This window comes from Phascolarctos cinereus, unplaced genomic scaffold (assembly GCF_003287225.1).
Source record: "Phascolarctos cinereus isolate Bilbo 61053 unplaced genomic scaffold, phaCin_HiC Scaffold_5;HRSCAF=322, whole genome shotgun sequence".
NCBI classification, from domain to species: Eukaryota; Metazoa; Chordata; class Mammalia; order Diprotodontia; family Phascolarctidae; genus Phascolarctos; species Phascolarctos cinereus.
The window spans coordinates 471,492,432-471,518,002 of record NW_027555958.1 but is presented as its reverse complement, the minus strand read 5'-3'; the positions used below and the strand labels follow the sequence as shown (position 1 = coordinate 471,518,002).

At 42.9% G+C, this 25,571-nt stretch overlaps 1 protein-coding gene across 1 annotated transcript in view; it reads left to right on the top strand.

Annotated features, from left to right (window-relative positions):
- Positions 1 to 25,571, top strand: part of ANKRD13C (ankyrin repeat domain 13C) — a 73,312-nt gene that overhangs the window by 41,444 nt on the left and 6,297 nt on the right. Inside the window, 7 exon segments of the mRNA XM_020992992.2 lie at positions 6,592 to 6,658; positions 8,956 to 9,100; positions 16,319 to 16,450; positions 17,515 to 17,676; positions 20,573 to 20,652; positions 22,707 to 22,805; positions 23,072 to 23,172. Coding sequence (XP_020848651.2) covers positions 6,592 to 6,658; positions 8,956 to 9,100; positions 16,319 to 16,450; positions 17,515 to 17,676; positions 20,573 to 20,652; positions 22,707 to 22,805; positions 23,072 to 23,172 — 786 coding nt within the window.

Below are 25,571 nucleotides of genomic sequence, written 5' to 3'. Positions count from 1 at the left end.
AATAAACTTGTGCTGCTGTAAGATTCTCATGGTTAGAAGTACAAGGTACAGCTTTAATGTGTTGGAGAGGGGGAGAGAGAATAAATATTTTTCTGTCATCTTTTTTCTCCCCCGATTGAGATGTATTATGCCTTGAACTGTACTGAGCCCTTTGAGCAAGCTGCCTGGGGACAGTAGAGGGGCACTGTAAGCGCTCTTCCTCCAGCACTTCTCTCAGTGAGCCCTCGATTCCCGGGAGCTCTTCAGTTGCCTTGTCATCCCTTTGAAACATCATAATGAAGTTGCGGTTCACCCAGATCCAGAACTCTGCTTCATTGGATTCACACACCAGCCTCGCTTCCCCCTTTGTCTTCTGCGTAGGTGCTTTTTTAGTGCAGTCTGAATATAAGACTTGAATGTCAAGCCTTGCCTCTCCTGCTACTTCCTGGAGGTTGACCTTGGGCAAGTCGCTTCCCTGGAAGCCTCAATTTTCTCATCTGTAAAATGAGGCAGCTGACATTCCTTCATCTCAGTCATGGATTTTGAAAAAGAGAAGGCCCAAGTAAAGAGCCTTGCAGCATTAGAAACCTTCTTTAGCCAGTTTTGATTATGCCTTATTAACATCTGGCCCACATTTCTTCACCTTAACCCAAAGGATGAAGGATCATAGAATTTCACGGTGGACAGTAACACCTTGTATGGTAGGATCCAGCTTGTCCAGTCTGCAAGAACCACTGAGGTAGAGCTCCGAGTCAGTGACCACTTATTAAGGCTGTGAATGGGACCTCCAGTCTTCCTCACGATTGGAGAAGCTCCCTTTCCCCAGGGCCTTACTCGTGTAGGGCTTGATCCCCAGACCTTCAGAAGAAGCAAAGTAAAACACAAAGTCTTCTTGTTTGATAGATCAGGGCCAGAAATGATATGTCAGCATACAGGTTGTCACAGCATGGGCAAAGCTGAGTGATAAGATGGGCCCCTCCTTGTGCTTGGCAAGCGGGTGGTCCAGAGATACAAAAATAAGTGGGAGGACTTTGCATATCATGTCAAGACATCTCACCCACACTGGGTTGGTTGTGCCCTCATCACCCATAAGGGTGGCAGTCCTCTAGGCCAACATTCTTGTGGGTAGGCTAGTACACTTTATAACAGGTTAGTGAACATTGAACTTGTGGCTCATAGTTTAAAGTTTGAGGTCTGTTATAAGAAAGAATCTATCTTATCTATTTATCCCTATTTATGATATGTGAAAAATATGTATTTAATATATGTAATTAATGCTTATACTAATATTAGCTAAGTCGACCAACTAAATGTATATTACTAGATGAGTATATCCCTCCTGATTGCTAAAATCATTACTTCTGTGGAATCACACTGAACTTATTAATACTGATTGGAATGAAATGGGGGTGCAGTAAATCATTACCCTCGCTGTATAACTCAACTGCATCTATATCTGCACTTTGTCCCAGGCTTCTCTCCATTCCCATCTGACCTTTTTTCTTCTTTGAATCTCCTCATCTAGCAACAACAACAAAAAAAGCAATTTTGGTAGAGAACTCTGAGTTCTCCTCTCTTTATCCATTGTTTCCTTAGTCCTTGTTACAAGGCCCAGCTGGAAGTGATGGGTTCTCCTTCCGTTTGAGCCCTAAGGGGACCTCATGGACTTGGGTGAAGTCAGAATCTAAGGGACTATGGAGGCAGCGGCCTCCTTTTCTGTCATTTTGGTGTTAAGTCTAGTAAAAGTAGGCAGTGGACCATGCTTTCATTCATGAATCAGAGTCAATGTCACCGGCCTCCACTTTGAAGAAACAACCTTCTTCTTATGAGAAATCCAGACATTTGTCTGTCTGTGGGCAGCCATCATCTCTGCCATGCTTTGTGATTTTCCATACATCACTGACTGTGACTTTGTCTTTGTGCTCATTTTCTGGATTAGACACACATTGAGTCTGAGCCTGCTTTGGACTGTCTTGGGCTTGAATTCCCTCTGTGCCGTTTTTGCTTCCCTGTTTGAAGGTCTCTCTCCTTTAGTAAAGCTGAACAAAGTCACTTCGGAGGGCGACCAGTTTTGCCTCTCTGTCTTGGGGTGCAGTTTTGTTTGCCTTCCCTTTGATCTTCCTTCAGCCTCCCTTGTCTAATCTTCCCTAAGTTTGCCTCAGCTGAACTCTCCCCTCCCCCAATCATGTGCTGAATTCCCTTCTCATTTTCTCTCATCATCGTGAGGCTGTCAGTGAAGCCCATGGACTGGGGTTACCTCTCCTCCCTTGCTTTCTCATGAAGAAAGTGGAAAAGCTGCTGTGACTTGAACCCGGCTTCCCCGACGCCAGCAAATAATGGAGAGTAGCACTGCATGTCACGTGAAGATCCTGAAGGCCTTTGGGTTATGAAAAAGGATGAAACAGACAATATTGTGATGGGAGAAGATCACCGGCAGCTGGAGAGAGAGGAAATGGCTAATTAAGGGCAACAGCCCCCTTCTAAGCTGGCACAAATGCCAGCGGAAGGGGAAGCTTCCGTGAACTGAGGATGTCATCACTGATTACTTTCAGGACCGTGGGCATGTCACTTGCTTCTCAGGACCTCCATTGCTTCACATTTTTATTTTTATTTTTTTAGTGAGGCAATTAGGGTTAAGTGACTTGCCCAGAGTCACACAGCTAAGAAGTATTATGTATCTGAGGCCGGATTTGAACTCAGGTCCTCCTGACTCCAGGGCCGGTGCTCTGTCCATTGCGCCACCTAGCTGCCCCCGTTGCTTCGGTTTTAAAATGGAAAGACTTGACTAGATGACCTTGAGCCCTTTCCAGTTCTAAATCTGTGATGATCACTTTACGTAATCTTTTTTTTCCCCACAAATTTTAACAGGTTTTTTATTGAGATCTTTTGTTACTACATTACCGAGATTTCCCCCATAGTCTTCATTCTTTCCCAGAGAAACAAACTTTATAGTAAATAATTAAAAAAAACTAGAAGAGGAGAAAAAATTCAGCAAAACTAATCAAACATTAAAAAAAATCTGATGTGCCGTATTCCACTGTCACGGACCTCCCTACCTTTGCAAGGGAGTAGAGCAGAAGAGATGTCTTCTTATACTTCTTTGGAGGCAGAGTTCTTGTACTTAATGAATGCTGTGAAATTACCAAGATTGTAATCTCACACTGAGGGAGAGACAGGAGGCAGTCATAACTCCATTGTCAGGACCACCATGTCCCCTCAGACCCTGATGGAGGTGGCCCAGGGCCCTGAATCCAGTAGCTCAGGGACTGGCCAGGCTTCCAACCCAGCACTCTCAGCCACCGTCCCCCAAAAGAGCCCTTGTGGAGATGCAGGTGGGGAACCCCATGGAGGGGTTCTGGACACAGCAGCCAACACCCAAAAGGGAAAGTCTTTGTCTCTGTCCAGAAAGTGACAGGATGTTACCAGTGGAAATGACTTGTAAGAAGAGGCACAAGCATCTGCTTTACCACTACCTTCTAAAGACAATGGGACCTTTCCATCCACTAGGGCACAAAGGGGCACAGAGTATTCGTCCTGGAGACCAGAAGACCTGAATTCAAATCTGGCCTCAGGCACCTCCTAGCTGTGTGACCCTAGGCAGGTCACTTCACCTCTGATTGCCTCATTTTCTTCTGTAAAATGGGGGTAATGATAGCACCTTCTTCGAAGGGTTGTAGAGGATCAGATGTGATAATAATTGTAAAGTACTCAATACAGTGCCTGGCACATAATAGAAGACAAACGCTTATTTCCTCCTTTTCCACCTGGCTTACAGCTGAAACCTCTCATCTATGTTGTCTCCCCCATTAGAATGGGAGCTCCACGAGGGCAGGGATGGTCTTCACTTGCTGTTTCTATCCCCGGTGCTTAGTACCATGTGTTGCACCTAGTAGGTGCTTAATAGATGTCTTCATTTGTAACCTGTTTGTATTGAATAAGATATATTTTTCCTTGATATTAAGAATCATTAGTCAACCCCCTACAAGTATCAGTTATACTTGTGAAGTCTTATTTGCTTGAGTTGAGTTCTCTGCTTAGATCATTTCGTGGCCCTTGATGGGGGCATTTGTTTAAAGCCCTCGGTCTTCATCAGTAGCAAGATTTTCCTTTTTGCTTCATCTTCTCTTTGCCTCTCGGCCAGATGTGGGCTTCTCTAAAGGGCTGAGACTTGGTTCACGTGAGCTGTCTGAGCTCTCTGTCTGCATAATGATCACTTGGCCAAGTTGTCAGTAACCTGAAGTTTTAGGCCATCACTTCTCAGTTGTGTGAGATCGCAGAGCATTGTGCTTTGACTTCTAAGGACTGTTTAAAAAGGTGACTCTCACTGCCAGATGATTGTTTTTGTCTTTCCTGTGAGTCATCTCCCTGATTCTTCTTTGTCTCTTTTTACCCAGCCCTTCTCAGATTCCTTTTTCAACAAAAACAGTACCAGCTGTGTAATTCTTTGAGATCACCACATTTTAATCCCGATAATTCTGTATTCTAAAATCTTTAGTTACTGTTGCCTACCCTTTTTGCCCTTTTTCTTTCTTTGTGCTTTCATTTGTATTGTATATCTCAGCTTTGAGAATACTTTTTTCATACATCTGGGATGACCGTGGGAGGTGAGCAGGTCAGAAATGACCATTCCCATTTTACAGATGAAGAAACAGGTTAAGATGATTAAGTGACTTACCAAGGTACCCTGGTTAATGAAATGGGGGACCAGAATTGAGCCCAGTGGTTCTGACTCAAGTCTGTTGTTCTTTCTGCTTGGGCTGTGGTGCCTAAAGTTAATATCAAATTGAGCTTCGTGAACCAAAGCATTAAAAAATCTCTGTAGCTGTAAGTTTTTTCTTTACCAGAGAAATTTATTCTTACTGCCTATGTAGCTGAAATTTTATGCTAGGTGCATTGGGCACTAATGATTTAAATGCGCTATTGGAAAAATACAATATTTTTCCATCTACTACTAAATTCTTGGTGAAATTAAACTGATAGTTATTCAAATGTTAAGCTTCTCTACGAAGCTTATTTTTACTTGAAACTAGCACATTGTTGAATTTCTGTTTGTTGAGAATTGAAGCTTGACCAGATAGTATTCAAAGGGCAGATGTTAGAATTTTTTTTGCAACATTGTTTTTCTAGTAATGTCAGTAAATTTAATATGAAGCTGTCATGGAATTTAATGATAACATCTCTGAGTTTTCCTTTGCTTCACATAGCACCAAAGACACAGAGAAAGAGGAGGTGAGGCAGGAAGAAGGAAGGCAGAGCAGCTATATAGACCTACTATATAGATAGGGAGGCATACAGTTACTACATTTCTGGCCCCCTGCTTTTGGAGAAGAGAGGAATTTTATCTACACAGATAAGAGCAACTTTTGTTTTTATGTTGGAAATGTTTAGCTTTGAGATGCCTAGAATGACCCAGTCAGTATTGACCCCAATGGCCAAGCACTACAGGATGTCTAGAAACGTGCAAGAAGAGCCCCATGAATAAAAATCTCCACAGAGGAGTACCCCGCATTATCTTGTCCGCCTAAACATTTGGATGGCCTATCATTTCTTTCTAACTAAATGTCATGTATTAGATTTTTGTGAAACACCTGTAGAAGGTGCTGCATATAACACAAAAATTTAATCACAACCTCAGGCATTTACTTTGTTCCCCTTTCTCTGTGTAGAATTCCATATAAACAACTCTTTATCTGAATTTAGATAGACCACAATTGAAATCATATTTGCCAGAGCATAACTGTAGCCTATAAAAGGGATTCTTAACCCTTAATGGTCTAAGGAAGTCTGGGGATAGGGTTTAGGGTGAGTCTCTGAATGTTAATGAAGGAAAAAAATTGTCTTTAATTTCACCAACCTGTAATTGAAATTTACCATTTCTTTCAACACCACTCATTGTGAGAAGGGGTCCAAAGGCTTTCCCAGACTGTCAGAAGTGTTCCCAGGACACAGTGAAGGTTTCACTCCCCAGGCTTACAATATGGGCCTGAATCTTGCTGGTGCACCCATAGAACCTGCTGTGTTCTCTGACGTGGTATAGACTGTGGCCTCTTTTCAAGCCTGTTCAAAAAGAGTTAGTTAGCTGGAGGAATTGCAAGTATCTCCTGGCTCTTGGACCCTCGTCCCATCAGTAACATGACAGGCAGCTCTTGTCCTGAACACATCCTCTACTCTTTGTTGGCTGTAGGAACTCCTTCCTCCTCCTTCTACTCTTCTTCTCTTCTTTGGAAGCTTCTCTTACCCCCTTTCCTTACACTCTTCCTCACCTCCCTTACAAACCTGGCCTTGACCTGGGACTGGCTCATGGTGGTCTCAAGTTGGAGCTCAGAGCTCAGATTTCTTACAGATAGAGACATCCTATGAGTTACTCAGACATCATACCTCCCCTGATCATAGATTAAATAACAGCTTTCTAAAATTGCTTGAGAATGTTGCTTTGTTGGGTCCTGTTTCTAACCTTAAAGCAAATTAGCCTTAGAAATTATCTTTTTTAACAATAATTATAATACTTTCATAGAATTAGTGAAATTTTAGCATTGCTGTTTTATACTTGCGTAATTGTTTAGTAGGTTTCTCAGCGCATTAATTTTTTAATCTTTTCTGTTGCAAATACAGTGCCTTTACTTTCCCGAATTCTGCCTTCTGATGCATGTAAAATATACAAACAAGGTATCAATATCAGGTAAGATGATTTGCTTTTGTTACTGAAGTGTGGAAAACTTTGCCGTGTTTCTGAGTGCTTTGCTTGACCCAAAGTTTACTTTTATTTTCCTTTCTGGTAAGGATTTAGTTTTAAAACAATTGGATAGGCATTGTAGGTAACTTCTGGGAATATGTTGTAGAATGTAGTAGAGGGTTATTTTACTGAAAAAATTTTTAGGTTTTAGCATTTAGAGTATTGTAATATAATTTAAACTGAATTGTTAAAGTGATTGTTTTCTTGTCTCAAAAATGCAGAAGTAGGATGGCTGTTCTTTATAAATTGAACGAAAGCTTTAAAAAATTACCTCAGTGTTTAATAAGATAGAATCATTCATTTCATAAAGTTTATAAACTAGAAATATGTTGTAGTTTAAGAATCCTTTGGAAATAATGCCTTTTAAGGGTAATAGATGATTAATTTCTTGTGTTTTAGAATGATTTTGTCCCTGATTTTGTTTCTTGTTTAAAAGGAATTACATTCAGTTCCAACTTCTGATAGCTTGAGGAAGGAGATCGTCTTTTAAAAAAAAAACATTGCTCTTTTGAATGGCATAGAAGAGAGACCATCAGTCTTAGGCCACATGGAATGGAGTGCACAGGATTGAGTGTTGGACTTGGCATTGAGAAGTCTGCGGTTGGCACTTTGGGCTCAGACACATGCTGACTGTGGGGCCTTGGGCAAGTCACTTAACTGTCCTCTGCCTCGATGTCTTCATGTACAAAATAGGGATAATATATAGCACATTACCTCATAGGGGTGTTGTGAGGGTCAAATGAGATATAATTTACGTGAAACATTCTGTGAACCTTACGGTACTTGGTGAATGCCAGCTGTTTGCTGTCTTGGAACAATATTCATTCAAGAAACATTGGGCCATCAGACACAGTTCTTGCTTTGCGTGGCTAAGTTCCTCAGACCTCATGTAAAGTGATTTTTACATAATGTGGATTTCCCCCTCCCCACCTGCTTCACTTAGTGTAAGCTAACAGAGGCACACCTAAAACAGGATCTTCATGCAAGTCATAAAATGAGAATAAACAGAATTCTGAAGACCCTGGCTTTCACCACTGGGAATTGGCTGGGCACCTTCTTTTACTGATGCTAGGAGAGTTATTTGGACCATGCCTCTCCTTCCTCCCTCAGCTAGTCTTTGAACTTTGGGAAATCTTGAACTATTTGGAGCCCTTTTTTCAACACCAAAAACCATTCACTTAGACGATGAAATGCTTCTGTCGGCTGTTTCTCCTCATAAACCAGTTTGGTTTGACCTCAGGTTCTGGAGCTGCCCTCTCTTCTGTAGTCTTTGCTGCTAGCAGCTCAGTCAGCACCTCCAGGTCATTCTCATTCACATCTATCTACAGTTCTTGTACTCATTTTACAGTCTTGTTACTCACTTCTTCCAGCATTTTATCTTTGTCAGATCCATGAAAGATGGGAATGAACTGTGGACATATTTTTTTTCCTAAGCTCTCTTCATCCATGTTTCTGTTACATCTTCTTATGCGTTTCAGAATTCTTTATGTAAAGTTACATTTGCATAATGTGAATTTATGTAAAGCAAGAACTGTTTTCAAGGCACTGGACTTGTAAGTGTTGGGATTCAGAGTTTCGAAAAGGCCCCATTCTTGTTCTCTAGGGGCTTACATCCCATTGGGGCAGGGAATGGGAACAATATGGACCTTACCATTGCATATGATGAGGCATGATGAGAGATAGGGGCTTTGGGAAGAACTTGAGTTGGTTTTTAATAACTTTTAAAGGGAAATCTTTACAATTTAATTGTTGACAAAATGACTCCATGAAAGAATTTAAAAATCTATTTTGGTGTCAAATAGAAGTAAAAAATATTTTGAACTAGGAGGAAATCCCATGACTAGAAAGGCCCAAGAAGGGAAATTATAAATTAACTATAACCCAATTTACATTTTATTTGCCAGTGTTGATGAAATAAATCAGTAGGACAAATTTCTTACCCATCTTTACGTCCTCTAAAGCATTAGCACAATGCTTTACACATACCAACCTTTCAGTAAATGTTGAATGAATGAACACCATTGATAGCAACATTAATAATGTCACAAACAATAAATCTTAAAGGAGTCATTTATATGATGTGGAAGGCTAAAGTCAAGTTGTGTTCTTTAAAATATTATGAATTTGTCTTAGGAATTTGATTGTGAAATGCGGTAATTTTAGATTTTAATACAGCTGTTTTGTTAGGAATTATGTGCATCGAGTATCTTCCAGCATTTATTTAATTGAGCTGTTTTCCACAGGCTTGACACAACTCTCATAGACTTTACTGACATGAAGTGCCAACGAGGGGACTTGAGCTTCATTTTCAGTGGTGATGCAGCACCCTCTGAGTCGTTTGTAGTGTTAGATAATGAACAGAGAGTTTACCAGCGAATCCATCATGAGGTGAGTGCTGTTAGCAGGTGACGTCTGGGGGGGGCCGGTGGGGTGGGGACCGAGGCAGAGGATGTCGGGGGGATTTGTCAGTGTGGAGCTACTCTGATGCCCAAGAACAGCAACAGACCGCGTGATTGGCTTCTCTGTACTTCTCTGGCCGCTGGCCTTTCCCCTTCATTGAATCCTTACTCTCCAAGGTCACCTGTTCTTTTCCTGGTCCAACTCAGTATTCTTTTCTTAATTTGCATCGTTAGGAAACTTTAAGGCTTTTTTCCCCCTAGTAAACACTGTTGACTATTTATTCCTCAAAGGCCACTGTTCTCTTGGCTTCCACAATGTGATTTTTTTGAACACTTGCTCTGCATTTTGTGACTGTTCTGCTTGTGCTTAAACTTTTCACTTGAGACTGGAATTTGTTCTCATGAGTGTCTCCCACCCCCTGAGACTTAGCATGCCCCCATCCTGCTTTCCACATTTTTGAGGATGGAGCATGCTAATGTATGTCTTTGTGATTATGCCCCCTGTTAGGAAGAGCGGTGGCCTGGAGTAGTTGGTAAAGAACCAGTTCTACCAGTCAGGTTGGCTTAGGTTTGATTCCTACTTGTGACATAAACCAGATGTGTGATCTTGGGCAAGTCTTTGACCATTAGAGAGTGGTCAGTCTGCATTGACAGGTGACAGCTCCTCTCTTGAAAGTCCCTGAATCAATAGAATCACAGGTCCCAGTGAAAAATCTGTGAGGAATGGTAATGTGGCATAGTGGATAGAGTCAGGTGCTAGACTTGGAGTCTGAAAGACCTGGGTTAATTTCCTCCTTCTGAACCTAACTGGGTGACTGTGGCCTGGTCTTTGAAACTCTCTAGACTTCAGTTTCCTCATCTGTCAGATGGTTATAGTGCAAGCTAGAGCACCTGCCTCTCGGAGCTGTTTCCGTAGCTCCAGTGATAGAATGTTTGTCAAACACTTGTTATTTAGCTAGCATTTGTAAAGTGCCTGCTGTGTGCCAGACACTGTGCTGAGTACTGGAGATTCAATGAAAATCAGAAGACTGTTCTCAAGGAGCTCAGTCCTGCTGGGGAGAGAATGTGCCAGCGACTTTGTACAGGCCAGTTGTAGACAGGGGGAATTGGAGATAGAATAGGGAAGAACTTCATTTTCAGGGGCAGTGAGAAGAGTGTTTTGCCTATGGTAGGACTGGAAGGAAGCCAGGAGGGAGAGAGAATGTAAGAGTACCTTGATTGAGGAATAGCCAGGAGGTCAGTGTCACTAGGTCACACGGATGAGGAGTGAGAAGACTAGAAAGGTGGGGAGGGACCACATTTTAAATTGGATCCTGGAGTAATAGGGAGCCACTATAGTTGATTTAAGAGTGTGTGTGTGTGTGTGTGTGTGTGTGTGTGTGTGTGTTATGATAAGACTTGTTCTTTGGGAAGATCATTTTGACTGCTAAGCCTCTTGCGTTTATTGGCTTTTCATTTAAGATTAAGATTTCTTTGGAAAAATAGATGATGTTACTTTGAGAGTATTTTACCCATTTGAAGTGATAGAGATCCAGTCCGTGAAACAGAAACAGTAAGGGAATAATCATGTGCTAAATTCTGTGGCAACAGGATGTAATGGTAATTTAGAGAAGGTAGAAGTGGGTGTGTGCTGAATTAGGTGCAGAAGAAGACATGTGGAGAAAGTCTGATTTGACTGTGGCCTTGAAGGAAGGATTAGAATTGAGAGAGAGGGATGGATAGAAATTTTTGTTTTTTTGAAGGAGAGGTGGAGGATGAAGAATAAAAATATGGAAAGGTAGGGAAAGTGGCAGTGAATAGAAGCATAATTATAAAACAAGAAGACAAGTGTGACTAGAGCAGCCGTTTCATTCTTGGGGAGAATTGGACACAGGGTTGCATAAGTACAGAGTCTAAGCATAGTGAGGGCAGGCACTGTTCTATGATTCTTTTGTTATCTTCAGCGCCCAATGAACACAGTGCCTGGCACAAAGCAGGAGCTTAATAAAGTCCTGTAAATTGACTCACTGATTGAATGAATTGGGTGAGATTATAGAAGGTCTTGAAAGCCAAACAGAAGAATGTGGACTTTGTGCCTGTGCTAGTAGGAAGGTGTTCAGGAGAGTAACATGAATCTTGTCGTGAGTTGAAAGACCTCAGAAAACATCGAGTCCAGCTCGTGTGTGATGTTTTTGAGATGGTAATTCATCGTAGGAAATGGTGAAAGGAGTCTGATGAAGTTGAGTCAGGACCATAGGCACTAAGATCGGCCACGAAGGGCGAAGGCCCTGCCCTGGCTGTGAGTGGATAGAGATTATAATGTCTGGGTCAGCTTTTCCAGAGTCATTGGTAGAAGAAAACAAAAGTACAGCCCATAGAAGTAAAATGTGGCTCCCCTTTCACATCTCAGGTTAGCAGACTGAGGCCCAGAGAGGTCAGAGTCTCAGCTGGAGAGCACCAGCACCCCAGGGCCATGAGACAAGAGTCCTGTCTGCCCTGTAACCAAGAGCTGCTCTGGCAGCCTCTGTGTGAAGACTGCCAGAGATGGGAGACTGGCTTCCCTACCTGCTCGCCCACTCCTTGTTGGCGAGTTTCTCTCAGATCAAGCTTCAGTTCCTTTTTGGGTCTTTTGCCAGTTGTCTTAGTAGTCTGGGTTTGGCCAAACAGTACCAGTTCTATAATTCTTCAGTGGGACTGCTCTTCCCATGCTTGAAGACAAGTTATTACCCCTAACTCTACTCTTTTATATGCAAAATATCTCTGGTTTCTTTAACTGATTCCTAGATTATAGCAACTAGAGACCCTTAAGTCGTCCTAGGTGCCCTTTTTTTGGAACCCTCTCTGGGTTATCAGTGTCTTTCATAAAATGCAGGGTCAAATCTGAACATAAATCCCCACGTGAGGTCTGACCTGGGCTGAGGACAGTGGGACTGTCACCTCCTCTAGCTGTGACGTTGTGCTCTTCATTTCCCGCCTGGCTGCCTGGCTGTGGGACATCTCTGAGTTCTTCCCCACAGCCCAGGAAGCTTCTCACTGGCATAGTGTCCAGATAAGCCTTGATGGAGGACAGAGCCATGAATTCTTCAGCCTTCATTCAAGGAGACAGCTCAGCTCAGACATTTTTAACTTCTCAGTTAGCTGCCCTCCGTGGGGACTTTTCCATTAAGTCTCCGAGTCAGAGAGCTTCCTTAGCTCCATTTTGTGAAACGGCTTCTCTCATTAGGTCATAGGCCCCTGGAGGACGTGGACTGGCTGGTTTTGTGTTTGTTTTGCCAGCACTTTGCTTGGCTTCTGGCACGTGGTGCTGTGTAAATGCACACTGCCGTTGTTGTGATTAATTATTCTAGGGCTTGACCCTGCAGTCAAGGGAGACCTCATCTGGCAAATCACTGACCTCTCAGCCTTTGTTTGCTCGTCTTTCAAATGGAGATAACAGTACTTAACTCACTTGGGCCTTGTTGGTATCAAATGATATAATTTGCAAAGCTATGAAATGAGCTATTGTTGTTGAATAATAGTGCACTTGCCTCCCACTAAATCCCTGAGACCCTTTTCTAGGCAGGATGCTGCCTGTGGAGGCCTTTCTTGTTCAGCACTTCTGAGGGTGACTTCACTTGAGACCTGCTTCCATGTGGGCGTGGGATCATTAGTGACTAGGCTTTGGGTCCAGCCATTCAACTGATTGAATTTGGAGTATTGCCCTCTTAGCAGCAGCAGGGGAGACTTTGTCCAGTGTTTTCCTGAATTCTCAGTAAACTGTCTAAAGCATTCCCTGGATTGTAGTACCATCAGCAATCCTATAAAAAAGCAAAAAATATTAACTTGGCAGGATTTGTTGACAATTATGCTGGGTTTTTGTGTTGATTTGTCTTTTTCTAATAGTTTCATTATTAGTTAGAGAACATAGAGAATATATAGACCATCATAATGTTCATTAACCATTTCTTAAGAGGCTGCTCTAGAATTTCTGTCTGTGAGTCTGTTCAAACTTCCATGGCCTCTAGTTTAAACACTCCATTCTCCTCCCACTTGAAGAATGGGCTGTGAGCCCTTCTCCAGACCCTAGGGCCTCTTCTGCTGCTGGTGGTCCTTGCAGACCAGAGGCCCCACGGTCACCTTCACCAGCTCTTTCACTTGGGGCCTTGGTCTGTCAGTTGTCCAGGGTTGGGATTTCTTCAAGGAGCAGATGGACACTTTTGTTATCTTGCTGCAAATCCCTACAAATCATCTGTTTTTGTCCTTTGTTGTCCAGAGAGTATTCCCCTTGGCAGAAAATTAAAGCAAAGTGAGGCACATGCATTCTGGTTTCTCTCCTCATGTGTTATGTTGGTTTCATCGACTGCAAGGAGCGTTTTATCTCCTTTTGTTTTATCCATTCCCTGTTCCTTGTATCTGTTGACGTGTGTGTGTGTGTGTGTGTGAGTGAACATGGAGTATGTATCTAGGTGTACTCTTCTCTCCTCTTCCTCCTGCCTCTCTTTGTCCCCCTCAGTGTCTGGTGTGTATGTCTGCAAGAAGTTGTCCTATGAAACGACCACTTTCCCCTGAGGTTGCCTTCATTTCCATCCCTAGCAACTAGGCCTTCCTTCTCAGTGAGAATAACATTCAAAGCAGAAGTTCTCTGCCCTGCCTTCCATTTTGGGAGAGGATGACATTATGCTCAAGGCCAGTCAAGCCGTTATTTGCTGCTCTGCTTTTGCAAGAGAGAGCTCCAGCATGTTTCTAAGTAGTTTCTCCTCTGGCATGACTGTAACTGCCTGCCACGCCAGGCTGGTTTGGTGAGCTCCTCATCCTTTCCCATTTCTGGTAATACAACAGTTTTCTTTCTATTTTTGCTCACACTGGTCTTTACTCAGAGTCTCTATATTTTTCTTTCTGGATTTCCCCACATGAAAAGACATCTGTCTTACTGACATTCTGTGGTAGAGAATGGAGGGAAACCCATAATGCCAAAAGATGAGTTAAGAGAAAGTTTGTCAACAGGATCTCCACTGGGTAATGACAGTGGGAGCAGGTAGGAAAAACAGAATCTGAGACCTTTTCAGGAAGAAAGCCCTGGGCTTAAATTAAATGGGCTGTGGGAGCTAAAGCAGGGAAAGTGTGAGGGATATGGCCATGTTTCCTGCCCTCGGGGACTGGGAAAAGGCTGGTGCCGTGAGCTGCGAGCTGGATCCCTCCCTGTGTCTGGCAGGGGCTGTGGAGCAGGGGCTGTGGTGGTATTTGGGAAAGAAGGGATGATTTCATTTTGTATCAGGTGAGTGTGAGGCGATGGCCTAACTTACACGTTATCTGCTCTCTGGACATTTAGATCAATAAGAATTTATTAAACCCCTGCCTAGTGTCAGAGACACTGGATGAGCCCTTGGGCAGAAGGAAACAAAAGTGGAGATTTTGGCAAAGTTTTGTAAGCCTTAAAGTGATGTATAAGTGCTATTTATATGTTTGCTATATAATTTGTATTTCTTGAAGGAATTTCCTAACTGGACATTTCCTGTGCTGATGAAATTACAAATCTGGATAGAAGTAATCAGCATCAACATAATCTTCAGTAGTTTTATTAGGTATATATAGTTATACGTAGATTTAAAGGCTAATGAGCCCTACTTTAAACTTTTAGCAGGGAGAAGAAAGACTTGTTCAATGGTCTTTATTTTGTAGCTTCAGCTGGGAGTTTTTGTCACACTGAACTACTTGAAAGTTAAACTTTTATAATTGTGTTGTAATTATGAGCCTTGAGTATCAGCATTTTAGAATTTTCCCACGCAAAGAAATTTTTACAGCAAGCTTCTCTGATAAAGGCCTCATTTCTCAAGTATCTAAAGAACTGAGTTGAATTTATAAAAATATGAGTCGTTCCACAGTTGATAAATGGTCAAAGGATATAAACAGACAGTTTTCAGATGAAAAAAACAAAGCTATCTCTAGTTAGGTGAAAAAATGCTCTAAATCACTCAGAGAAACACAGATTAAAATTCTGAAGTACCGTCTCACACTTTTCAGATTGGCTAATAGAACAGAAAACTAAAATGAGAAATGTTGGAGGAGATGTGGGAAAATTGTGACCATAATGCACAATGAAGTTGTGAACTGATTCAGCCATTCTGGAGAGCAATTTAGAATAGAACTCTGTCCAAAGGGCTGTAAAACTGTGCAATACTCTTTGACCCAGCACTAGCATTACTAGGTCTGTATATCAAAGACATTTAAAAAAAAAAATGGAAAAGGACCTTTTGTTGTTCAGTCATTTTTCAGTTGTTTCTGACTCTTCATGACCACATTTGGAGTTTTCTTGGCAAAGATACTAGGTGGTTTGCTATTTCCTTTTCTAGCTCATTTTACAGATGTGGAAACTGATATAAACAGGGTTAAGTGATTTGCCCAGGGTCACACTGCTGGTAAGTGTCTGAAGCCAGATTGGAACTCACAAAGATGAATGAATCTTCCTGACTCCAAGTCTGGCATTCTATCCCCTGCACTACTTAGCTGCCCCCAAAAGATCTATATGTGCAAACATATTTATAGCAGCTGTTTTTGTGGTGGTTAAGAATTGGAAATCAAAGGGATGCCCATCCATTGGAGAATGGCCAGAGAAGCTGTGCTGTATGATTGTCACGGAATGTAATTGTGCTGTAAGGAGTGATGAGCAGGATCTGATGCAGAGTGAGGTGAGCGGAACCAGGAGAACATTGTACACAGTAACAGCAATATTGTATGATGAAGAAGGGTGAATAACTTAGATTTTCTCAGCAATACAAGATCCCTCTGTAGAGAAAGAACTAATAGAGTCTGAAGGTAGATCCAAGCATTCTTTTTAATTTTATTTTGTGAGCTTGCGCGCGCGTGTGTGTGTGTGTTGGGGGTGGGGTCTGTGCTTTCTTTTACAATATGACTAATTTGGAAATATGTTTTGCATGACTGCATGTCTATATGTAATTAATTGTTGTCTTAGAGAGTAAGGCAGAGTGTGTAGGAGGGAGGAACGGAGAGAATTTGGAACTCAGAATTTAAAAAAAGTTTAAAAAATGGTTATTACATGTAATTAAAAAACTAAAATATTTTTTAAAAGGAATTTTCCCCATGGTATCTGCTTTCTTCTCTTCCCTTTTATTTCCTGGGAAAACAAACAGAAAACTTTAAAAATATTTGATAGTGATAACATGTAATGATTTCTAAGTACCTACATATTATAAAATCTAATTTACAAGATTTCTTTTTCTTTTTCTTTAAGGAATCAGAGATGGAAACAGAGGAAGAAGTTGACATTTTAATGAGCAGTGATATTTATTCCGCAACTTTATCAACCAAATCCATCACTTTCACACGTGCCCAAACAGGATGGCTTTTCCGGGAAGACAAAACAGTATGTGTGAATCAAACATTTTGCATCTTTAATAAAACCATTTGTCTTTTGTTCTGCCTAAGCTTTTATCAGTCACGAAGTTGGAAGCAGACGGAACCAGTTTTAAGAAATTTACACTCTTTGCGTTGTAATCCTGCTACCAGGACAGAGTTATAGTGATTAGTTATGTGGAGGCCGCATGGATAAGGATATATGTGTTCTGTGATAGAATTGAGGGGAGGGGCATGGTTGTCTTCAACTGATGGTGATTTGGCAAAGTTTGATCCTTCCAACTGCTTCTGGAAACCACAAGGATAGAACTTGTGATTCCGTTGTGGGTGGCATTATTGGAAGTTAAGAAGATAAGTCTTGTAGCTCCTCTTCCCCCCTCAAAGTGACAAAAAAGACTTGTTTTCCCTAGTTAATTATTCAGTAGCATTTTTATGTCCTGGATTCGCCTGCTGCTCACTAACTTGGTGTCTGTGGTTTGGAGAGATGGTGGGGAGAGAGAGAAGATTTTGGCAACTGATTGGATATGGGGGAGAAGGGGAAGAGAGACCACCAGGATGACTGAGTGAGCGGAAGGATGGCGGTCTTCAGAAGCAGAGGGAACTTTGGAGGGGGGTCACACATTCATTGTTGACATGTTGAATTTGAGCTATCTACCAGCTGTCCAGGTCTGGAATAGCCACCAGGCGGCTGAACTCAGATCAGGTGGGAGGGCTGGAAAGTGGCTGATGAGGTCACCAGATAACAGACTGGTGCAGATGATGAACCAGCAAGAGCCTGAGGAGGAGTCAGGCAGTTTCCCATGCTATTTTTATTTCTTTCTAGCTGTTGGTACTTTTAAAATAATATTACTAATTTCCTGAGTAGCTGTCACATTTAAGGCCGCCTCAGGAGGTTGTGTTTATTTTTAAATCTCATCTAAAATCTGAAGTTGATAAATTCTAGTGTACTTTCTTTATTAGGATCCAAAGGATGAAGCTTTCAATTTCACATGATTTTCAATGAATGATGTAATTGTTGAAGATTCCTTTTAGTGTAGACGTTCTTAACTTTTTAAAAATGTGATTTTGTTTTAGGAAAGGGTGGGAAACTTTTTGGCCTACTTCTACCTGGTGAATGGGCTTGTTTTAGAATCCAGAAAGAGGAGAGAACACCTCAGTGAAGAGGACATTCTTCGGAATAAGGCCATCGTGGAGAGCTTAAGTAAAGGCGGAAACTTAATGGAGCAGAATTTCGAGGTATAATGAGCAAAGTGGACTTCGTCCTGTCATGCTGTCAGGCAAGAGAGTATAACCTTTGGATAACAGTGAAATTTTAAATTCTTTAAATTTTCTTTGCTTTTCATGTATTATTTGTTTTCTTTCTAACTTCAGCCTTTTTATGTAGTCGACATTTAAAAAAGGGGAAATAGTCCCCATAAATCAAGAATTTAGTCTTGGCATTTTCTTTTGAGTTCATTTTTGCTATTGAACAATTTGTTATTAAAAAAAATTACCTTGCCATTTATCACAAACATAATGTGCAGTGTTGTTAAATCTTTGCTGCCTTGCCTGTCGTACTGTCATGAAATACTCTTTCTAGTGCTGCCCCCACAGAGCTCTGTCCACCTTGTCCATCCTGGGATTCTTCGTTCTCTTATGCACCCAGCAGTTATTTTGTTCAGTGCCTACCTATACTGGGGTGTATGGGGTGTTCAGGAGGGCTAGCACCTCTGGGGTGAGGGCTGCCTGTATTTCTAGCCTAAGCAAGAGAGGAAGAGCCAGTCTCTTTCAGAACTAACTAATGAAACAGCAGTGCAGAGCTTCACAGTTCACTGGGATCTTTGTTTCCTCCTTCTCGCCTGGGTTTGGTGGATTCCACTCCTTGGTGTTTGGCTTGGCTATGGACACGAAGCTGGAGGTCTCTGTGGCAGTGAGGCATGTTTGGGCAGCTCCAGGGAACAGACTCACTTACATTTTGATGATACTGGTCACAATCATTGTCATTCCTAGTTATTTTAAACTGGTGTCACTTTTGGCCACGATTGCCTCTTGGCAAGTAAGTGAGTTGTTGGCTAGCTGCCACGTTGGGGGGCTTTTGGGATCTTCTTGCTGAGTCAGTAGGTTTACATTGATTAATCAGTCCTGGGGTCATTTCTGCTGGGGTCATTCTCACTTATTTAGTTGTAATCATGCTGTGCCTTTTTCTCTATTGTTCTTTTCGTGATCTTTGTCCTGAATGGTTGGTCGTCTGCACACAAAAGGGTTGATTAGAGGATAACTTTTACTCGAGTAGTAGTATTTTCCCGTCTCTTCCAGTGAAATCGCTTTCTTGTTTGTGATGTTGTTCAGTGCATCCAAGTTCTCTTCTCAGAGTGTTCGAGATGTGAAGGCATCGAGAGTTTTGTGGGGTCTGAGCTCAAGTCGCTGTGCTGGAGCCGCGCTTTTACATACCGTTCCCACCTTTGTGCTAAGGCATTGTGTATTAGAAAGTACGTTGACTTAGTTTGCAGGGTTTTACTGAATTCTTTATAGTACTTCTGTATTTCTTTCTTTGCACTGGCATTCATGCTTAAGCTGCAGTTATGTTTTGCAAACACAGCTGTTGCCCACAGATGTACATCACAACTGACCACATCCAGTTTTGCTTTGCTTCTTCCGGGAGTGCCTGCTTTGATGTAGTCCCGCCTTCCTTCTTTCTTTTACAAAGGGAAGGTTAGTGTTAGTATCACAGAAATGGACGAGTTGACAGGTGGGAGATAGCTCATCAGCCACCTGGGCAGCCCCTACCTGAAGGGATTCACCAGTCAGATAGGCCTTTGAGGAGCAGGAACCCAAGACTTCAGCTTTGAGACAGCTTTAATTGTGAGGCATCAACTCTAGACTTGCCCCTCTCTACCATCTCACACCGGTTGCTCCTTGTTTTCCTAGGGTAGTCCTAAATTCTACCAGTGCTCCCTACTTTTGGCATGTGACTTTACCTAACCTGTTTGTCATTTACCTGACCTACCCTTCCCCCTTCCAGACTTCTTATCTCCACCCTCCTTCAGACAGACACACAGACACACAGAGACACACACACACAGGACACCCCCCTCCCCTCCCTTCTCTTCTTTCCTTTGGCTTTCCTGGTTTCTTTGAAGTCCCACCTGCTGCAGGAAGCCTTGTTCAGGGCCTTCCCTCTGGTGATTATTTTCTGTTGATCTCATACCCAGCTCACCTGGTATATTCTTGTTTGCCTGCTGTCTTGCCCGTCAGACTGTGAGCTCTCTGAGGGCAGGGTCTGTCTTTGGCTTCTTTCTGTATCCTGAGTGCTTATCTGCCTGGCATACAGCAGGCACTTCGTAAATGTTTGCTGAGTGAATTACAGGCATGAGGCCTCCTGGGCAGGGCTCCTTTTAGTCCCTGCTAATTTTGCTTCACAGACAACTTCCTCTGAGCCTCATTCATGGTTTAGCATTTCCAAACTCTCCAAAGGTTCTTTCCTTTGTATTTTGGCATGTGCAGTTTTCTCCTCTCCTGAGGATGTTTGGCTTAACTCTTGTGCTCACACTCCTGGCTGGCACTCGTCGTACTGCCCTTCACAGTCCAGCTTTTTTGCTCTTTCCCTAAGAAGTCCCCAGTTGATCTAGTCAAACTCAGTGACCTTTTTTCAGTCTTCATTTCCTTAGTAGAGATTCTCCCTTCCTTTGGTGTCCAGGCTAAAAAAAATGAGCTTCATTCTAGTACTTTGTTCTTCCTCTGGCTTCTAGTTTTGTTATGGAGAGGTTATTCCTTTGTCTGTCTTTCTGTACGTCTCTGCCTTCCCTTACCCAGACTAGATCTCAGTCTCTGGACAGCAGAGAGTTCTGTCCCCTCGGCCATCTCTGGATACTCCTGTCCGAAGCTGCCCTCCTCTTCCCCCAGGAGTAGCCTTGCTGATTATATGTTACTGGTAGGGCTTCCAAGAGAACATTTTAGTGTCAAAAATACCTGAAACAGCCCTTCATCCTCTCCTCCCCAGTGTCAGTGAGCCCCAGGCTGGTTGGCAGGAGACCTGTTTGTCTAGGCTTGTAGGCCTGTCGGGGAAAGCAGAGAGACAAGCCAAGGCTCCCTTGTGTTCTCTTTTCTGACTGTCATGGCCGCTTCTCACCTGCACCCCCATTTTCTGTTGCAGCCTGTCCGAAGACAGTCTCTGACTCCACCCCCACCTAACACAATTACCTGGGAAGAGTACATATCTGCTGAGAATGGAAAGTAAGTATTCTGTTGAACACTTGGCGGCTTTGGACTCAAGGATACACAAGTGAAGCAACTTTTCAGATTTGTTTTTTTCTTTCTTTCTTTTTTTTGGCTAGGCAGTGGGGTTGTGACTTGCCCAGGGTCACACAGCTAGTAAGTGTCAAGTATCGGAGGCCGGATTTGAACTCAGGTTGTCCTGAATCCAGGGCCGGTGCTCTATCCACTGTGCCACCTAGCTGCCCCCAGATTTTTTTTCCTAAAAGTCAGTAGCCTCATCTGTCCCCCAGATTTTCGGTTTATGGTTGGATTTCTTTCCTCACAGTCAGTGCAGGGCGTGGCACTGTTGAGTGGAGCGAATAAGGAGTTGGCCTCGGGGCTCAGGTCTTCAGGAGGCAGTGGCAAGCAAGCGGGTCCTGCCAGAGGTTTATGGGGGTTTGGCTGGCTTTGTGACCTTTGGGAAGTCGCTTGTTTCCTGTCTGTAAAAAGAAGGGCTTCGTGTGCACGTCAGACTGGTCGGTGCTGTTTAGTCAGCAAGCATTGTTAACGGCCTGTCCTGTGCCAGGCACTGCGCTCAGTGCACTCTTACAAATACGATTTCAGTTGATCCTCGCAGCAGCCCTGGCGGCAGGTGTCATCATGATCCCCGTTTTACAGATGAGGAATCAGAGGCAGGTAGAGGTGAAGACACAGCTAGTGTCTGAGGCCGGATTTGAACTCGGATCTTTCTGACTTCAGGCCAGCTCTGTCCATTGTGCCACCTGTTGGTTGTACAAGGTACTGAAGCTGAGAATAGTCAGTGGTTTAGAGAAGAGAGTTGGAATCCAAAAGGATTTTTGTGCTCCCCCAGGAGAAGGTCAGAACCTGGAGAGTAGACACTACTGCCTCTTTGGTGCAGTGCCTGGCATGCAGGAGGAACTTCATAGACGCCTGTGGGGCGGGTGTCACTAAGCTTGAGCGAATCGACTAAGATAATAATAAGTGTAAAAGTCAGTGATATACATCTTTGGGGGCCTTGTGGCAGGGGTTGGAAATCCATTGTCGCCACCTGTTGGCTAGGAGGCTCAGATTGCACCAAGTGACCTCTCAGCTCCCTACCTGTGTAGAGATCTGGGGCTTGTTGGGGGGGGATGTGAGAAAGGACCTAAGGGCGTTTTGTGGGGCTCCAACTTGAGGGGTCATCAGGGTGAAAGGGCAAGCAGAGAAGCTCATGTGACTTGGGTGATGGGCCACAAGAAGCGGGGGGGGGTGTGTGGGTGCCAGTCGACACACGAGGCCGTCCTGGAGTCTGGTCCCAGTCCGGCTTCGCGTACGCTCTCATTTAGATTTTGACAGTATTAGCAGTTGCTTAATGTATCCCTTGCCATGCATTTGTGTAAGAGTCATACTGTCAGTAAATTGGAAAAGAGTACTTCAGCACAGCGTATCTTTTCCTGGTGAAAGGAAACCAGTGTTAACCTGACCTGTTAAAGTTCATAGGCCATCAAAACTCTCCTGTTTGAATTCCTCACTTCATTATTTCTCTCTTACTAGAATTTAACCAACATGATTAGCAAGGAAAAAAAAATAATGTTGGTTAATTGCATCATCTATTATATTTCAGACAACTTAATCACTTCCAAATGAGCAGGAAAAGATCCAGAATTCACTGACTTAGGCTCCTAGGTCATCCTCCAAGAAGTTGGGGGTCATTGATTATTCTGATTCATGAATTGGAAAAATTAAATTAATGCTGGGGATTATTCACATGGGGCAGAGAGATGCAATTCCTGTTCTATACAAGAGGCAATGTGATCCTCTTCAAATAGAGGCCTCATGTATTGGGAAATGTAGGGTTATTGAGAACTGTGAAACCTCCATGGAATATTTAGAACTGGGAATTTCTAGACAATTGATTTTAGTTTTGTTAATTTAGTGTTTCAGCACATTTTAAAATGTCATTTAAAAAGATTTCTAAAATGCATTATTAACACAGTGAACATAATAGAATATTATAGGAATCTTTCTGTAGGGTGAAAATATTCTGTTGACAAAATTAATTGTTTTATTGTTTTATTTCCTTTCCATTGTAGAGCTCCTCATCTGGGTAGAGAACTTGTTTGCAAAGAAAGTAAGAAAACATTTAAAGCCACAATAGCCATGAGCCAGGAATTTCCCTTAGGAATTGAATTGTAAGTTGAAATTCCTAACTGCAGAAATTTATTAAGGGTTATGGAGATTGTGTGCAGAATGAATTCTTAGTTTTGGCTTTTTTTTTTTTGGCCTTTAAAATTAAATCTTAGTAAAAATAAACTACAGCTCAGACCACTGAACAATGACCAAAGTTCCAAAAGAACTGACTGACAAATGAGAGACTTATTAGTTTGATTTTAGGCAGAGGTGTATCAACCTGAGAAATTGTTAAAAGTGTTTTTCTTTTCCCTGCCCTTTCTTCCAGATTATTGAATGTTTTAGAAGTCATTGCGCCCTTCAAGCACTTTAACAAGCTTAGAGAATTTGTTCAGATGAAGCTTCCTCCCGGCTTTCCTGTAAAGCTCGGTAAGAGGGTGTTCACGCTAATAACCTTATTGCCTTAATGAAATGAATTTGTATTTTTGAGAGGTAGATTGTCAGATTGATTACTAACAATTGGAAGCATAGTGATATAGCATAAAAAATATTTATCTGTCCTTGTATTTAAAATAATTTATTTTATAACTTTTTTTATACTGTCAAAGAGAGGTTTTCCTCATTAAAAATTAAACACGCCCATCTGTACTTTCAAACTGGGAAATGAAAGTTTTTATAGACAACTATTTCCCTTTGTAATGACAGTGTTTGCAGTGATACTTTGAGATGATGACATGTCCTAAACACTTCTGCTAATTCTTCTGATGCATGTCAGCATGGCTGTTTTCGTTAAGGACTATCCCACTTTGCTGATCACCATGCACTAATGGGTAGAATTGTGTTTAGGTGTGGGTAGGTGCAGGAATTTTTTTTTTTAAGCAGTCGGGGTTAAGTGACTTGCCCAGGGTCACACAGCTAGTAAGTGTTATGTGTCTGAGGCTGGATTTGAACTTAGGTCCTCCTAACTTCAGGGCCGGTGGTCTATCCACTGCGCCACCTAGCTGCCTCTAGGTGCAGGAATTTAAGAAGAACATTAGATAATGTAGCACGTCTAGTTTGTCCCCCTCAAGCAGCTCATGTTCCATCTTGGGGGCAACCAGGATACAGGAGGGGTGCATGTAAGTGAATCCTAAGTAACATCTTGAGAAAGAAAATGGGGCTTGTGTGGGAGGTGTCCCCTCAGCCGTCCTTGGGAGGAGTGAAGGTTAGGTGGGTGCACATCCCACAGGTGGGTGATCATTTCCAAAGTGATAGAGCTTGAAGACTGACGGGAGAGATGCAACAGGGCTGTTGGGTTGGAACTGGCTGGATGGAGAAATGGGGGAAGGCTTTCCATAGTGAATCCAGCAGTTAGTATTTTATCCTAGAGGCTGTAGGGCCATATGTTTTTAGGAGGATGGTGACATGTTCATACTGGTTTTAGGAATGTCAGTTTGATAGCTGTGCTGTGTGGAGTCTGGAGCCAGGAGACCACCTCCTCCTCCCCCCACAAAAAAGGACAAAAGCAGCCCTTGTCTTCAAGGTGCTCTCTGTCTGATGGGGCAAGACCGTCTACGCACAGTGCCTATACAGGATACATCTGAAATAACCAAGAGAGGGAGGGCACTGACGCTGAGGAGGACTGGGAAGGGCTTTTTGCCAAAGATGGGGTTCAGCTGGGACTTGAAGGAAGCGAGAGGCAGACAGGAGAAGGAGAGCGGTCCAGATGTGGGAACGGCCTGGGGCAATACAGAGTGTGCCTTGTGTGGCGGACAGCAAGGAAGGCGCTGGCCCTGAAGTGTGGCGTTCCTGGGGGCAGTAAGGCGTAAGGAGCTGCAATGGTAGGAAGATGCCAGGTAGGGCTGTCGTGATAGGGAGCCACTGGGGTTTGTGGAGTAGGGGAAGGGCAACGCGGTCAGGCCTGTGTTTTAGGAAGATCCCTGAGAGCTGAGTGGATGAGAGACCAGAGTCGAGTCTGAAGGTAGGAAGCCTGGTGAACCAGCTTGGAGACAGTGTCAGAGGAGAAAAAGGAACAGAGAGGAGATGTGGCAACAGAGATGGCAGGGGTGAGAGGGAGTGAGGAGTTGTGTGCCTAGGTGATGGGGAAGGATGCTGCTGCCCTCAGTAGGAATAGGGAAGCTTGGAAGAGGGGGAGGGTTTGGAGTAAAGAAGATGAGGTCCCTTTTGCACGTGTTGAATGTAAGAAGTCTGCTGGCCGGATGTGAGCCTGCAGGTCCGGAGAGAAGGCAGGACTAAATAAGTAGATTGGAGACATATCAGCAGAAAGATAATTAGTGAATCTGTGGGAGGTGATGAGATCCCAAGATTTGGAAGGGTGATATGTGGAATCAGTGTTAAATTGACTGTTAAACCAGAGAATAGGAGTTAGATCAAAGGGTAGGAATTATATAACAAGTAGATTTTTAAAATCATACATTTATATTTTTAGTCTGCAAAAAATCTACCTTCTCCCTCCACTCCTGACATCCTCAGTTGAGATAAGGAAAAACAACCAAATGTGTTTCAGATAGTCCAGCAAAATAAATTTCAGCATTGACCACCACCCAACATTTTACAAGGGTCATTCTGTACTCTAGTAAGTAGATTTTGATTTATTTCAAAATCAGAAGGAAAAGCGGGGCTCTCCCTCGGAGCTGAGGCTCACTGAAGGCTGTACATGAGTAGCGAGCGCCTCCTCACCACCTCAGGTTCAGTTTAGTCGGTGTTCATTAAGCTCCTCGTTTTGAAGAACACAAAGCTAAAGGATGCCCCCAAAGACTTTACAGGTATGAGGTACAGTACGTGTGCATGGAAATGAGTCCAAGGTCGTTTCTTGAGTGAGAGAAGGC